We start from the raw sequence: 13432 nt of genomic DNA, 5'->3' as shown, positions 1-13432 counted from the left end.
GATATGAAAACCACATGTCTTGGTCCCTCTGGACATTGTGGAATGCTATATGATGAAAAACAGGCATGTGCAAGGTTGGGTGGGGGGCAGTACTGAAATGGATTGAAATTGTCATTGCTTCACCCAACAAACTTTTGAGGCACAGCGATGGCCGCGAGAGGGGCACGGAGTGGGAAGGGACGAGAGAGTAACGAACAACAGTACATTGACACTTAATCAGACAGGTGGGTGGGGTCTCCGCAGTTTTGCCTGTACCAATGAGCTAGAACCCCCCCTCAACACCCCCCCCCCCCAGTTCATGCTTTTTTTTTTTTCTTTTCTTTTTTTTCTACAGTGAAAAAATGAAGTGGGTAAAAAGACGAAAAGTGGTTGCATATATCTGTCCACTACGATGTATATGGCTATTAAACATGTTTGCTGTTTCAGAATGGTCTTTCGGAGCACTCAACAATTTTTTTTAGGATGGGAACGATCCACGTACCATACCATTACAATCGAAGTACATACGAAAAACGCTCTTTTAAAACGTCCTTTTAAAAAAAATGCAAAGGCAAAGTGCTTACCTTGATCGATCAGACACTGCGGTTGCTTCGACTGGTGTCCGTCAGAGAGAAATTTTAACAAAGTCTGGAAGTGTTAAAGATTTCAGACATGAGCAGACCACCGCGAACGAAAGTGCGCAAAGAAGGGAGGGGCGTTGAAGAAAAGAGATGTAGCCTACTCTTTGTGTTTTGCTGGAGAAAAACAAGGGGGCTGAGAGGCTGTTGAAAATTTCGGTTGATTTTGAAGTCCAAGATCAATTTCGTGGTCGACTGCTCCAGAGTATTTAAAGACAATACAACGTCAGGTACGTTTCTCTAGATCGTATCATAAGCTATACTATCAGGGTTGGGTCAGATTACTTTGAAGTGTAGCAAGTTACTGAATACAATTTACATATCAATTTTTGTAATTAGTAACGTAATCCACTGGATTACAAAACATGTAATCTAATCTTAATACTTTTGGATTACTTAAAAATCAAACGCTGAAAATATTGCACCTTGTACTAAAAAATGGACGCAGCCACAAAAATTTGAGTTCCACAAATATTCTTTTTTTTCTCTTTAAACATCTCAAAACGTTTTCAGTGCAATTAAAATACATTTTGCATGTTCAGCATTTACAGTTGGTCACATCAAATTATCCTCACCGTAACAGTAATTGCACAAACTACATGTGTACTGTGTGTATTCTACAACATGTGGGATGCTGTTTGTGTCAGTTTTTGTTGCTGATGGTTTTTTAATCAAAGGGCACATGGAGGACTTTGCTCTTATAACGCAAGAGGAGCACTTACTAAAAATGTTCTAAGTGTTTCTTCAAATTTGAAGTTAAGGTCTTTGCGGATGACAGCAACTTTTTTGGCTTGCACAAATTGCACTTGCCGTAGACGTTCTTGGGTTGCACATTTTTGAAGACGTATGATAGATGTGCTTTTTATGATTTAACAGCAGTTGCTAACATGAAAAAAAGGTTTCATAATTTTAAAGTTGCCATTTTTTAAAGACCTAATCAAAAATGTAATCATTGACAAAGTAACTATCATCTAATTGCACATTTTTTTCAAATGTAGGCTAATCTAGGCTGATTTTAGTTACTTATTTTTTGTAATCTGATTACGTTATCCCGATTACATGTAATCCTTTACTAGCCAATCCTGTATACTATTCACCCTCAAACATGCCAGCAAGACGAACAGATATTAGATCATTTAGAATGCTGTAACAGTCAGTGATTCCGTTAAACCAAAACACCACTGTTTTGCATATCTTAACTTTTCTCAGAAAGTAACAGAGAATGGCGGTGTCGGTGTCCAGGGACCTGTCAGTCACTGTCACAGAGGAATCTAACGTTAGGAAATTAAAGGACAGGCAAGAATCTTTACAGGAGAGCCTTCGGAAAGGAGAGCCCAGAGCATTTGGGGTGAGTAGCTGAATCTCTCAAAACAGCGTCATGTCTGGGAAGGCTAATGCGTTGATAAAAAACCCTAAATTATGTAAGTAGGTTCTGTGGTATGCTGGCGTGCGTTGAGTACAGCGCAAAAATGGAGGTGACGGGGCTCACTTTTAAGGTATGTTTACATACAAAATGAACGAGGCCAGTAAGACATTCGGGCTATAATGATTATGACTGTGGTGATGATAATGATGATGAGGAGGCGGAGGAGGAGGAGGAGGAGGATTGTTGCTGTGACTTTTAAATCTTAATGCACTTTTCGTCAAATAATCTCAAAGTTGAAAAACTTTGAGATTGTTTACAACTATTTTTTCCACAAAGTGTAATCATAAAAATGCAATAAATGTGTTAGCCAAATGCTTTCCTGGTGGTTTTGTTTTTGTTGTTGCTTTTGTCGTTGTTGTTGTTTGCTTGTTTTGACTCGTTTTGGGGGGGGGGGCATTCTGAGGTGACCTGAGATGATAGATACAGGCCAGAGAATGGGCAGTAGCTGAACTGAAATATATATATATATATATATATATATATATATATATATATATATATATATTAAAAAAAAGAGGCTGAAATGAAACCTTGTGCTTCTCTGGTACAGAGTATGGCCCTCAGGACATGGAAGAGCACCAGTCAATCTGAACTTGCTATTGGTGGTTTGGGGATAAGGGTAAGCAGTAACATGGATAAACTTGAAAGTCAGGAAAGGTGTCTTGAATTCAAATCTTGAAGGACACCGGAGTTTAGTACAGGGACGCTGCAGGGTGATGCGGTAAAGTTTCCACAAGAGGAGTGAATTACAACAGGTTATATCAGCCTTTAGGGTCAATAAAGGATATGCAGGCATGGATCAGGTTTTCAGGTTTCTGACAGGGAGAGAATGGAGTGGACATATGTGTTTTTTTTTAGGATGAACCCGTGCGCAGATGTTGCATGCGGTTGTCAGTGGACAAAGGAGAGTCAAACAACACTGGCCTGGAGGAAGACACTGAGGAAGAGAGAGCAACGCTCTAGCTAGCAATGGTGGTGTAGCGAGTGGTGGACCTGACAGAGAGTGCCAATGAGTAAAGTTTCAGTTTTCATTCCTGTTCAGTTGTATGAAACCGTCCTCCATCAACGGCCCTTGTCACCTCAGGGCAGGTGTTCAGGCGTGCGCTGGAGGCATACGAGTTTGTCGTGGATTTAACATAGGGGTGATTTCTCCAAAGCATTGCTGTGGATCGAGATTCTGTCGTGGGTGATGATTTGAGGAGAGGGGAAGCATGTTTTGAATGCATATGGTGGGTCAAAGGAATTGCTGCTCTTGGACACCACAGCTGACACAATGCAAGACCTGACCCAAGATGCCGAGGGGGTTAGGTCATGGGACGCGTTTTGGTTTCTAAAGCTGCTCTTTTAACCTGTCTGTCTGACAGGTTTCCCAGGTGATGTTGGGAATAATGGTAATGACCTACTCCTTACCACTGCTGTCCACTGAGTCCACTGAGGTCGTCAACTTTGGTGTTCCCTGGTGGAGCGGCATAATGGTAAGAAGCATTTGAGTAACATTTTGATTTATGGATACTATCTGCTTATGGTTCTTGATTTCATTGATAGAACTGGGTTATGATAGCCTGACATGTTTTAACTAAACAGGTAAGCTTGGCTTAGTACCATGGTCAGACAGCTTATCCCCACTTTTTTTTCTTAAGAAATACAGTCAATGTTATAGTCCTTACATACAAGAATAAGATGAATGGTCATTGTGGGCAGCAGTTACACAGTGGGATTGGGAGAGGGGGCATATTTTCAGTCTGGCATTGATCCAAGCCAACATAGACACGCTTTTCAGAGAACTGAAATCTGACAGTGAATGAATGATTTTACTCACCAGCTGGATCTCTGATCGCCAAAATTTTTTTTTCTATTCAGCCATACGTCACTAAAAGTCTGTTTAAACTTAAATTAAACTACCTTTTTAACACAATAAATTTGACAATCCTTTTTTGGGGAGGGGGGGGCGGGGGGTCGGGGAGCAAAGAAATTCTCTGCCTCTTTCTAACTGGTACTGTATGTAAAACATCCTGGTGATGGTGTTTTCCACTATGGGGAAGATTTTAACACATATTTAGATAACACACAAAGTTACAAAAACAGTTCTTTTTTTTTTTTTTAGAGTGTCTTAAATTGTGTTTGCTGAAGCTGAGGTCTGTCATTCCCAAAATATATAAAGGACCAACAAAGAAAGTGTAAGTCAATCTAGTTCCGATACTGACGAACGTTTAGTTGACTAAAACACACACTTTAGTGAAGACCTCCGAAAGACGTAAAATATTATGATGATATTGATTCGGGTTTGGACAGCATTATAGTTCATATCACGAATAGTCATCAAGTCTAACCCGTGAAGTCTTCAAATACATATTAACCATGTCATCTATGACATAAGCTCAGGGAACCGTTTTTGCTTAGCATTGTGAACAATGCAAAAAAAAAATGTTCACCATTGGGTCAGTTCTTTTTTTTTTTTTTTTTTTTTTTTTTTTTACATACACTAGATTTTCAAAATAACAAGTAAATAGTAAGTCAAGTTTTTCATGAAGTAGGCATCCCATTATGCATATCCATGAAAAAAACTAGCATATACTCATAAAAATATGCAAATATAAATGTCGGAAAAATCTAATCATTCCTGTGCCCAAGAACCAGCACTTTTTCCTTGTTAGTCAGGCTTACTTCTTGACTGACATTCCCTCTGTAATGGAGGGCAGATTGTCATCTGGTCTCTTTTCAGTTACTTAGATCTGTCAGAGTCTCTGTGAGGACATTTCATGAAAGCATAAGCATTTCATCAAAAATGTGGGGGAAATTGTTCTCTGTTATCATAACAGTAACACCAAGACAAGCACACAGAGGCACTGATGCACCTTACTATGCAAGGAAGTTTTTGTGGAAAAACACAAAAAATTCAATCTTGGCATCAAAGCATTTTTAATTTCATCTTTAATCTTTAATTTTTAGTTGATAAGTATCTCACTGGCTGGTGAATGTTTATATTATCTATTGTCTGATATAAGACATAATGGGAATGGCAAATGTACTGAATGACAAACATGTAGACACCTGTCCATCTTTTTAAACATTGTTTTCCCCATTTTGTCCCATTTCTTTGCAGTTTCTAGTGGCAGGGACTCTTGCCATTGTGCTGGAAAAACAGGCCAATATGAAGTTGGTGAGTAGCTCAGATGGAGCTTAATTTGATGAAGCTGATGAGTCATCAGAAAACCATATCCGAAATAATGTAATAATGTGATTTGGCTAATCTCTTTCTCTCTTTCTCTCTCTCTCTCTCTCTCTCTCTCTCTCTCTCTCTCTCTCCCTCCCTTCCTCCCTCTCTCTCTCTCCCTCTCTCTCTCTCTCTCCCTTCCTCCCTCTCTCTCTCTCCCTCTCTCTCCATGGCTTTTCTCTTACGTTCTTCCTTTAGCTCCTTGTTTGGCTGACCATATCGGGGACGACCATACTTGTATCTCTCATTGCTCTCATAGTGTACTTTGTCGACATCGCCAAAAATCCAGAAATACCCTGCAACATGGAGCCTAACGACACATGTCACTTTCAGCATCTTGCAATGGTACGTGAGCGCGTCCACGTGAGTGTGATCGTGGCTGTTTTATTCGTTCAGATGCTACGCTGAGTTTACCGAATCTTTCCCGCTGTGCCCCCTGTGCAGGGAAATACTGTTGGCTTACAACAACGTGTCTCTTTTTCTCTCCGCAGGCTTTCAGCAGGGGCTTAAAAGGATGCCTTCTTCTCCTCACGCTTGTCCAGATGACCGTCTGCTCCACCCTTTCATTTAATCTGTATAACCAGAGAAGGCAGTTTGGGAAGTATCTGGTAAGGTCCAGATCGAATTCTGAATCATTTCCCAATCAGAATCAGTCATGCAAAACATGTTGAATATGGGCAGTCTCTGATTATTTTGCATAGCAGAATGCCTTTTAACATTGTTTTCCCAAGCAGTTCACAAACTGTAATTATTAATGCATAATATGATGTGAGACTGGCAATGAACTATATGTTTTCATGACTTCTCGTGAACTGTTTTTTTTTTTTTTTGGAAAAAAGGGGAAAAGCTTTCACGGTGGTTTTTTTTTTCTACCTGTTTACTGTTGTGACCTCAGAGACTGCAGTCTTTTTGGCAAGTGCAGTCCACAGTGATTCAATACAGCTGGTTTATAATGGGGGGAAAAAATCTCAAACAAACCAAAAAAAAAAAAAAACAAAGACACCCAGCTGTGTGCATGATAAATGAGAAAGAAAAAAGAAAGAACTTTGAAACAATAACAACACTTTGAACGTTGCCTAGGTTATGGACTTCAAAAGTCAGTTGCAATAATAAGCATCAACAACATACTTGAAAATGATGTACAAAAATATTGAAGATTATTATAGAGACAGTGTTGCGGCATAAAATGTTTTAAATGTCTGACAGGAGGAATTGACCAACAGGTTCTCACTTTTTTTTTTTTTTTCTTTTTCTCTCTTTTTCTCAGATAGTGGAAGAGTGAATGATTCCCCTGTGTGGCCAGGAGCTCAAACATCAAAACAGAGCTTCCAAAAGTGGCTATTCATTTTTTTTTATTCCCCAGTTAATGCTTCAACAAATCTATGCCAACAGCTTTTTTTAAAAGTAGACAATGTGTGTATCACAGTGCAATAGTTATACATGCACATTGCTGAATACATTTTCTATATTTGTTTCCTCAGAAAAAAAAAAAAAAAAAGCTATATGTCCAACAAAAGCCTTTGGTACAATGATGAAGTACTTGGAAAGTTTCACTGGTCATTTGTGTTCCCAGTTTCCCTTATGTGTACAATGAACACTCTTTCTTCCGTTGACTTGTCCAGCTGGTGACTTTTGACCTTTCTGAGAACTCTCCTTGACTTCTCTGTTTCTCACAGCAGTTTTAGCTGAAGAGGACAGACAAAATGGTTGAGCTGTCTTTATGACTAATAAATATGACTAAAGCCTCTTAAACAATGCCATTGATCCTATTGTTCTATCTCACAATTCACTGTTTATGATTTGATTTGTGTTGTCAGAATGTCCAGTAATACTGTGCTGGTGTATGGGATAGATCGTGTGTCTTCTCCATAACTTAACAACTTCTGAGGACAAGAGCTGACCTGAATTTTTGTCATTTAGTTATAATTTCCACACAAACTATGATTACCCAAAATTGGTCTTTCTCATAAAGTGAAAGTAAATAACTGTATTCAAATACTTCATTGACTTCATGAGCTAGACCTGCTTAGAGTTTCACCATAAAATTATCTCTCTGTTTAAAAGTTTTTCTAACCTATAAGAATTCCATTCACATAGTTAGAAATCGATACAAGAACACGGACAGTTACAAATGAATGCAAAAACATTGTATTATTGACATACAACAGCCAGTTTCTTGCCGGATGGGCTCTCTTTTCTGTTGCTTTCATTTATGGGAGCATTACCCTATGTAGTGTTACACCCCCTAGTGGTCGGAAAATGTTAGTGTAACAGTTTGTTGTGAACTCCCAATCTCACCAAAAAGCATCTCATGTTTCAAAATGGTGCCGCTCACCCGTATGCAGCCACCTTTGCCATAATCATAACCAGAGAATGAGCTTCATGTATCACCTAATCTGAACAAAACACACATCTGAAACACCAAATTATTTTTAAGACTGGATGGGGGAGAGGGAACTGGACGAAAGGAGAGGGATCTTTTTCTGGCTCCTCAGTGGAATGTGAGGACAACCAAAATCTTCAAGAAGGATTGTGGTTCTTCTACTTTCCGAAGCCCAACATGTGTTATTGTCTGCTGACACAAGGTTGATACTGAAAAACATGCTAATGGAGAACATTATGGAGTGCTCATTCTATGTGGTCTGACAATACATCCCCACTATGAACTCTTAGCGCATTGTGCGATTTTTAAGTCAATCTCAGACATGTTTTTAAACTGGGTTTGCTGGGTGACTATGCATGTTTCAGAGGATGCATTCAGTCTTGCCCCACCCAGACTGATCCTAGGGTTGTGCCACGATGGGGACTTAGTGTATGGAGTTGGTGATTCTGAGCTGAGAAATGGGATTGTCAAATAAAACAAATAAAGACAGCTATGAAATAAAACAAAATTAACTCAAATGACAGAGTCAAGAGGTTCAGTTTGCTGGAGATCCCTTAACTGTAAAGAAAAAAAAAAGATACAATACATAGTATATAAAGTTGCACTGAACCCAAATGAAAGGAACATCATTTTAGCTTTTTGCTGATCTTGGAACTGTAGCTTGAATTTCTTCCACCCTTTGTCTTTATTCTGGGAATCCCCTTTACCCTCCACTCTGCTATGCTTTCTGAAACAGGGCTCATTCTGTCACCTAATGAGCACCATTCCTCTTTTTTGGTGAAGACTGGATTTCCCAAGCAATGGGTGGCATTATCAAATAATTTCTTTTTAAATAATGGAGGAACGTTAGATGTCAATATTAAGTTGTTTCATGAATGAGTTGCGCTTAATTGTTTTGTTTCCAGCACTGCCTTAGCTGATTTTTTTTTTGTCATCAAATGCATTGTGTGTCCAATTAAAACTGAAGTTAATATCACAGACCAGGCTGTTCTCATGCTACTGGTTGTGGCCTCAGTTCAGACTCATCTAACAGATTTACCATATCAATAAAAACTGAGCCCAGTGTCAAACTGGAGAAGAGGCCGGACGCACGTGCAGATAACCCAGTGTTTATTTAGACTTGGAACCAATACAGGAATACAATGGACCAGGAGCAGAACAGACTCAGGATGCACAGCAAAAGACTTCTCAGTTTACCGACTCTGAGATCAACACATCAAGATGACGATTCCACACACAGGTCTCTGCAGTGAGAGAAGCAGGAGACCCAGGGGCGGGCAGAGCCTCTGGTTGCTGGATCCAGCGCCCCCATGGTGACCGGATTCAAAGCTGGGGCCCCCGTCACAAGAAAATTCCCTGCTGAAACTGGATCTGAAGCCCCCATTACAACCAGATCCAGAGCTGGAGTCCACACCACAACAGAAACGCACCAGGGCAGGAACTGAATACCAGGCCTCCAACATGGTGGGAATAGAGACCCAGAGCTCTGAAGTGGCAGGGAGCAGCAACTAGTGGGCAAATGCCACAGGGACAGAGAGTGGCATCATGGCAGGAACTGAACTCGGATTGCCCGGTTCCCATGCAAGGACTCTTCTTCTGGGTCTATGTGGTGACAGAGTTCTCCAACTCCACCTTGACTTCCCCACAGTCCCCTTTAGCAGCGGCTCAAAAGGTGGAGCACAACTGAAAAACAAGCCATAGATAAGAGACCCAGGGAAGGGAAGGTTCTGGAACCTAATTGTACCACCTTCTCTCTTCCACAGGTCAGCTTCCCACAGAGCAAGCCAAACACTTTAGAGAACCCTGAGAGAAATTGCCACCACCACCCAGGATGTATGAGAGTGGACCCGCTTTTGTCTCAAGCACTGGGAAACACTGGGAAAGAAATTCCTGGTCCCTCAAAGGGAAACCGTCATACATGTCCAGCTCCACCACAGGGTAAAAACAAGTTTACTCCATGAACTGAGGCCTGCATTTGCTGCATCTGTGATTTGGTGTGAAGCTTGGTCACAAACTGGCAAAGAGATTGGAGAGTTAGCCGCTACCTGAGGAGATAGCTAGGTCTACTCAGGAGCTCAGGAGCTTGGGCAGCCCGTCCAACCTGCACTGATGGGGCTTGGCCGATACACCAGCGTGCTCCCTTTGCCAGAGAAAGAGGACCCTTGAGCATGTCTTGAGCTGCTGTCCAAAGGCACTGGGGGAAGGCTGATACCGCTGGCAGCATGACCAGGTGCTCAAGACAATTGCATAAACTGATCTTCAACCAGTTTATCTCCTGGTTTCACTCTGCTTTTGAACCCCTGCTAGATGAGATGGCAGGGAAGTCAAGATGATGTGGGAGAATGCTGATTGCTCAGGGGCCTGGGAGAGCTGGGTCTGATTCCTGCTATGATGCTACCCATAGTCCTCTCAGCATTTACCCACTCACTGCTGCTCCTTGTAACCTCTTCAGCTCAGAGCTTCAGTTCCCTCTTCCCACTGGCTTGGAGGCCCTAGTCTGGTCCATTTGAAGCAGGGAACTCTCTCCTTCCTGCTCCTGTCTCCACAAAGGCACCAGCAGCCTCTGGGCACCCTGGCCCCCCTATTGATGTTCTTGCCTGCAGCAATGTCTAACCCAGCTGGAGTTGCATGTTACTGGAACACCCCAAGTTCTCACTGTGCCTTATCTTGTGCCTGTTTTGTTCCAGGTCTCTTGTATTCCCTGTCTGAACTGTTTAAATAAACTGAGTTTTCCTCCAAATGCATTCAGTCTTTCCTGCACTTTGACAGTTCCTGTAGACTTGACTCTTGACTCTCTTTTTTTTTCAGGATTCACTTGCGCAAGTCAGATGCATGGCAGTCATCCAGAAACAGAATTTAAAAATGTGATTCTCCTTTGTTCATAGTCATGAACAACACTTGCAGGCAGTAAGATTTTTTTTTCCACGGACACTCAGATTCAAATCCCCTTGATGGCTGTTTCTGTTGCTTTGCGTTCGAACTATAGAAGAGCGCCAGGATAAACTGACAAGCGAGTCTAATGATCTCTGGCATGAAAATAATTTTTTCTTCTGTCTTGGTGGAATTACATAAATGAGGAAGGAGCTCTACCTTCACCAATGACTAGGGTGGAGAAGGGACCCTGACCTTAGAACTGGATGAGAGAATAGAGGTCAGAAGTGAAGTGTTATATTTTTTTTTTTAACAAAAATGCTTATGTTGGGATACAGGTTCACTGCTTCCCTTTTTTTTTTTTTACAAGGGTGGTACAGCCTTCAAACAAGTTACGTGACCCAATGCGCAATTTATCACTACTAAACAGCGGTAGAGGGAAGATTGTGGTTTTTACCCACCTTGATCACCTCAGCCAGGAGAAATCACTCACAAAATTATTCTAAGGGGTTTGGTTTTGTTGTGAATGCGCACAGTGTCAACAAGCGCTATGAGTTCACACACAAGCACTAGTAATTGTAACACCTGCCAACCAGATATTAGCGGTTACAGGACTGTGCATCAGTGGGCAACTGCTGGAGAGTAAATTAACATTAATTGTTACTTTGTTTTTCCCATCGGGGAAATTTGTCTTGGTCAAAAAGAGTAATGCATAATTTGGAACAGTAACAAGCATTCATAGTGCATTAACAACATAAATTCAAAGCAAAGTGGGGTGCACTGTCTGCACATAACAGTTTAAAAACAAGTGCAGATATGAGTGCATTGACACACTTGGTTTCCACCCTCTTGATTTCCTGAATTTAGAAGATTTACTAATAGAGGAATGAAGGTGACATATCTACTCAAGTATCTTTTCCTGCTTTAAGTTGTAATTCTGTTGTGACTACATGATGGAAGCTGTTCGTATTCTGAATGCAGGACATGGGAGGGGTCTCAAATCACTTTCCCTGCCTGTTTAATTGTCAGAAATTGTTTTCAGGGAGCAATGCTCCCTTACAGTGATCACTTTCATGGCTGTCCAAGCCAGTTTTTTTTTTCTTTTTTTTTTTTCTTTTTCTTTTTCTTTTTTTAAGATTTTAACTCGCCAAATCAAGTTGAGATTCCGTGACAGCACGATAAAATAACAACATTGCCTTCTGTCCAAATCCAGACACCCTGAATCTGCGTAAAATATGGACTTATCTGCAAATCCTGGTGCATACAACATTCACATGAACAGTCCAACCAGATTACAATTTTAGGACCCATTACTTTATCTTGATTCATAATAAAGAACCCCTAAAAATATTCTGAAATTGATTTATTCTGTTCTACATTTAAGTTGAAATTATACTGAAATTTACCTTGCCTTTATTGTTTAGTGTGCATTCATTATTTCATGAGTGGTTCCCTCTATAGGAGAAGCGGGAATAAAATTTAAGATGGTGCAGTGACGCGGGCCAAGTGGAATAGACGGGTGCGAGCGGAAATGGTCTTTGACCGTGTTAGCACAACCAAGTGGAACCTGTGAAACTCTTGGATGGACTTTACGTTTATTTTTGCAGTTTTATGTTTATTCTATTTTTCAACTAAATTAAACAAACGGGACAATAATACATTTTTATTTTCATTATAACATGCGTCAGACAACTGCACCTGACTCCCAGTGAACTGGATAAAAGTGGGAAAGTTTAATGGAACATAGGAAAAAAAGGAACAAAACTTAACCTGTTTTTACCACTACAACAATCAATATGTACACCCAAGCATTTGTAAGTATGAATAGGAGAAATACAATTAATATGGACTATTATTGGAGAGTGATACCCCAAAGATTTTGCATCAAAAATCATTTCCTCATGTTTTCTCAGCTTTTACATCAATATCATGCTTATCGTGTCATTGTACAAACTTGTAAGCCCCCAGACTACTTGTCAAAAATGTATTCATGAGTCCAAATGTGTACTGTGTCATCACAGAATTCAACAATAGAAGTATCTGTGTGATTACTTGTACAGTCATGCCATTGTACGTAATGTAAATAGAATGCAGGTAGGGTTTTGGTCCTTGTGGGCCCTTTTCAAGATTGGATCGTCAGTGCTGTGGTTGTCTTTACCCTCAGTTGCCTTACTGCTGTTCAAACTTTATTTATTCAATGAGCTTTAATTATGCCATTTTAATTTCATGTGGTCATTTTTATTTCACTTTAATTTAACTGTAATTATTATTTGTTCATGAGTTTGGGTTGCTATAGTATTTCTATAAGGATCCATTTTTTGTTTGTCTGCTTGTTTTATCTGTTTTGGGGTTTTTTTTTCATTTTTATGTTTGGTTTTGTCTTATTCTCTTTTGAATAGCTCCAGGTAATATACAGTGTGATAACTTCTGTGGTTTTGTTCAGCTCAGACTCCTGGAAATGTCGTAGTATGTGCTCTAGCACCTCTTAAAGGTCTATACTAGTTATCAGAGGACTGTACTTTTACAGTTTTAATAAGAGGTTTGGCCCTTTTAAGGACTGTAGGATAGATAGAAATTAAATGAACAGTGTTATGATCAGAATTGGACAGTGGTGGCTTGGCTCTAACTCACAGGTGTCAAAATCCAGTCCTGGAGGGCCATGGTCCTGCTGTTTTTCTTGAGGATCAACTAAATAGAATCCCTGATTGGCTGAACAGTGTCCACACCTGTTTTCAAGGTGAAAATCAACAGGTAACTAAACATAAGGCGCTTTCGCACCGGAGGAACTTTACATAGTTCTTAGAACTGTTGGAGAAAGTACCCCCTTTTTGGCGTGTTCGCACCGCAGGAACTTAGAACGATTTTAGTTCTAAGAACGCCGTTTTGAGGGGCTTTTTTAGCCCCTACTCCAGGGTAGGTAC

The 13432-nt window shown here is 40.4% G+C and overlaps 1 protein-coding gene across 3 annotated transcripts; it reads left to right on the top strand.

The window, feature by feature from the left end:
• The first annotated feature begins 731 nt into the window (after positions 1–731).
• tmem176 (transmembrane protein 176) lies at positions 732–7012 on the top strand. 3 transcript variants are annotated; one of them, XM_030788130.1, is made up of 7 exons: positions 732–847; positions 1827–1965; positions 3408–3518; positions 5147–5203; positions 5456–5602; positions 5749–5865; positions 6525–7012. In XM_030788130.1, exons 2-7 carry the CDS (start codon positions 1840–1842, stop codon positions 6537–6539), a joined length of 573 nt encoding a protein of 190 aa, XP_030643990.1. In that variant the 5' UTR covers positions 732–847; positions 1827–1839; the 3' UTR covers positions 6540–7012. The 3 variants fall into 3 exon arrangements, with proteins under 3 accessions (XP_030643990.1, XP_030643991.1, XP_030643992.1); XM_030788131.1 differs by lacking the exon at positions 732–847 and adding an exon at positions 1370–1461; XM_030788132.1 differs by lacking the exon at positions 732–847 and adding an exon at positions 1555–1577.
• Positions 7013–13432: the final 6420 nt, after the last annotated feature.

The sequence above is a fragment of the Chanos chanos genome, chromosome 11, assembly GCF_902362185.1.
Source record: "Chanos chanos chromosome 11, fChaCha1.1, whole genome shotgun sequence".
Taxonomy (NCBI): Eukaryota; Metazoa; Chordata; class Actinopteri; order Gonorynchiformes; family Chanidae; genus Chanos; species Chanos chanos.
The sequence above is the reverse complement of the archived record's forward strand: the minus strand, read 5'-3'. Positions and strand labels throughout refer to the sequence as shown.

What these genes read in the sequence shown, in the direction of transcription:
- tmem176 (XM_030788130.1), top strand. Translation starts at nt 1,840, where the DNA reads ATGGCGGTGTCGGTGTCCAGGGACCTGTCAGTCACTGTCACAGAGGAA. An exon ending in GAGAGCCCAGAGCATTTGGG is followed by an intron (nt 1,966 to 3,407) that starts GTGAGTAGCTGA and finishes TCTGTCTGACAG; the next exon opens with GTTTCCCAGGTGATGTTGGG. An exon ending in CCTGGTGGAGCGGCATAATG is followed by an intron (nt 3,519 to 5,146) that starts GTAAGAAGCATT and finishes ATTTCTTTGCAG; the next exon opens with TTTCTAGTGGCAGGGACTCT.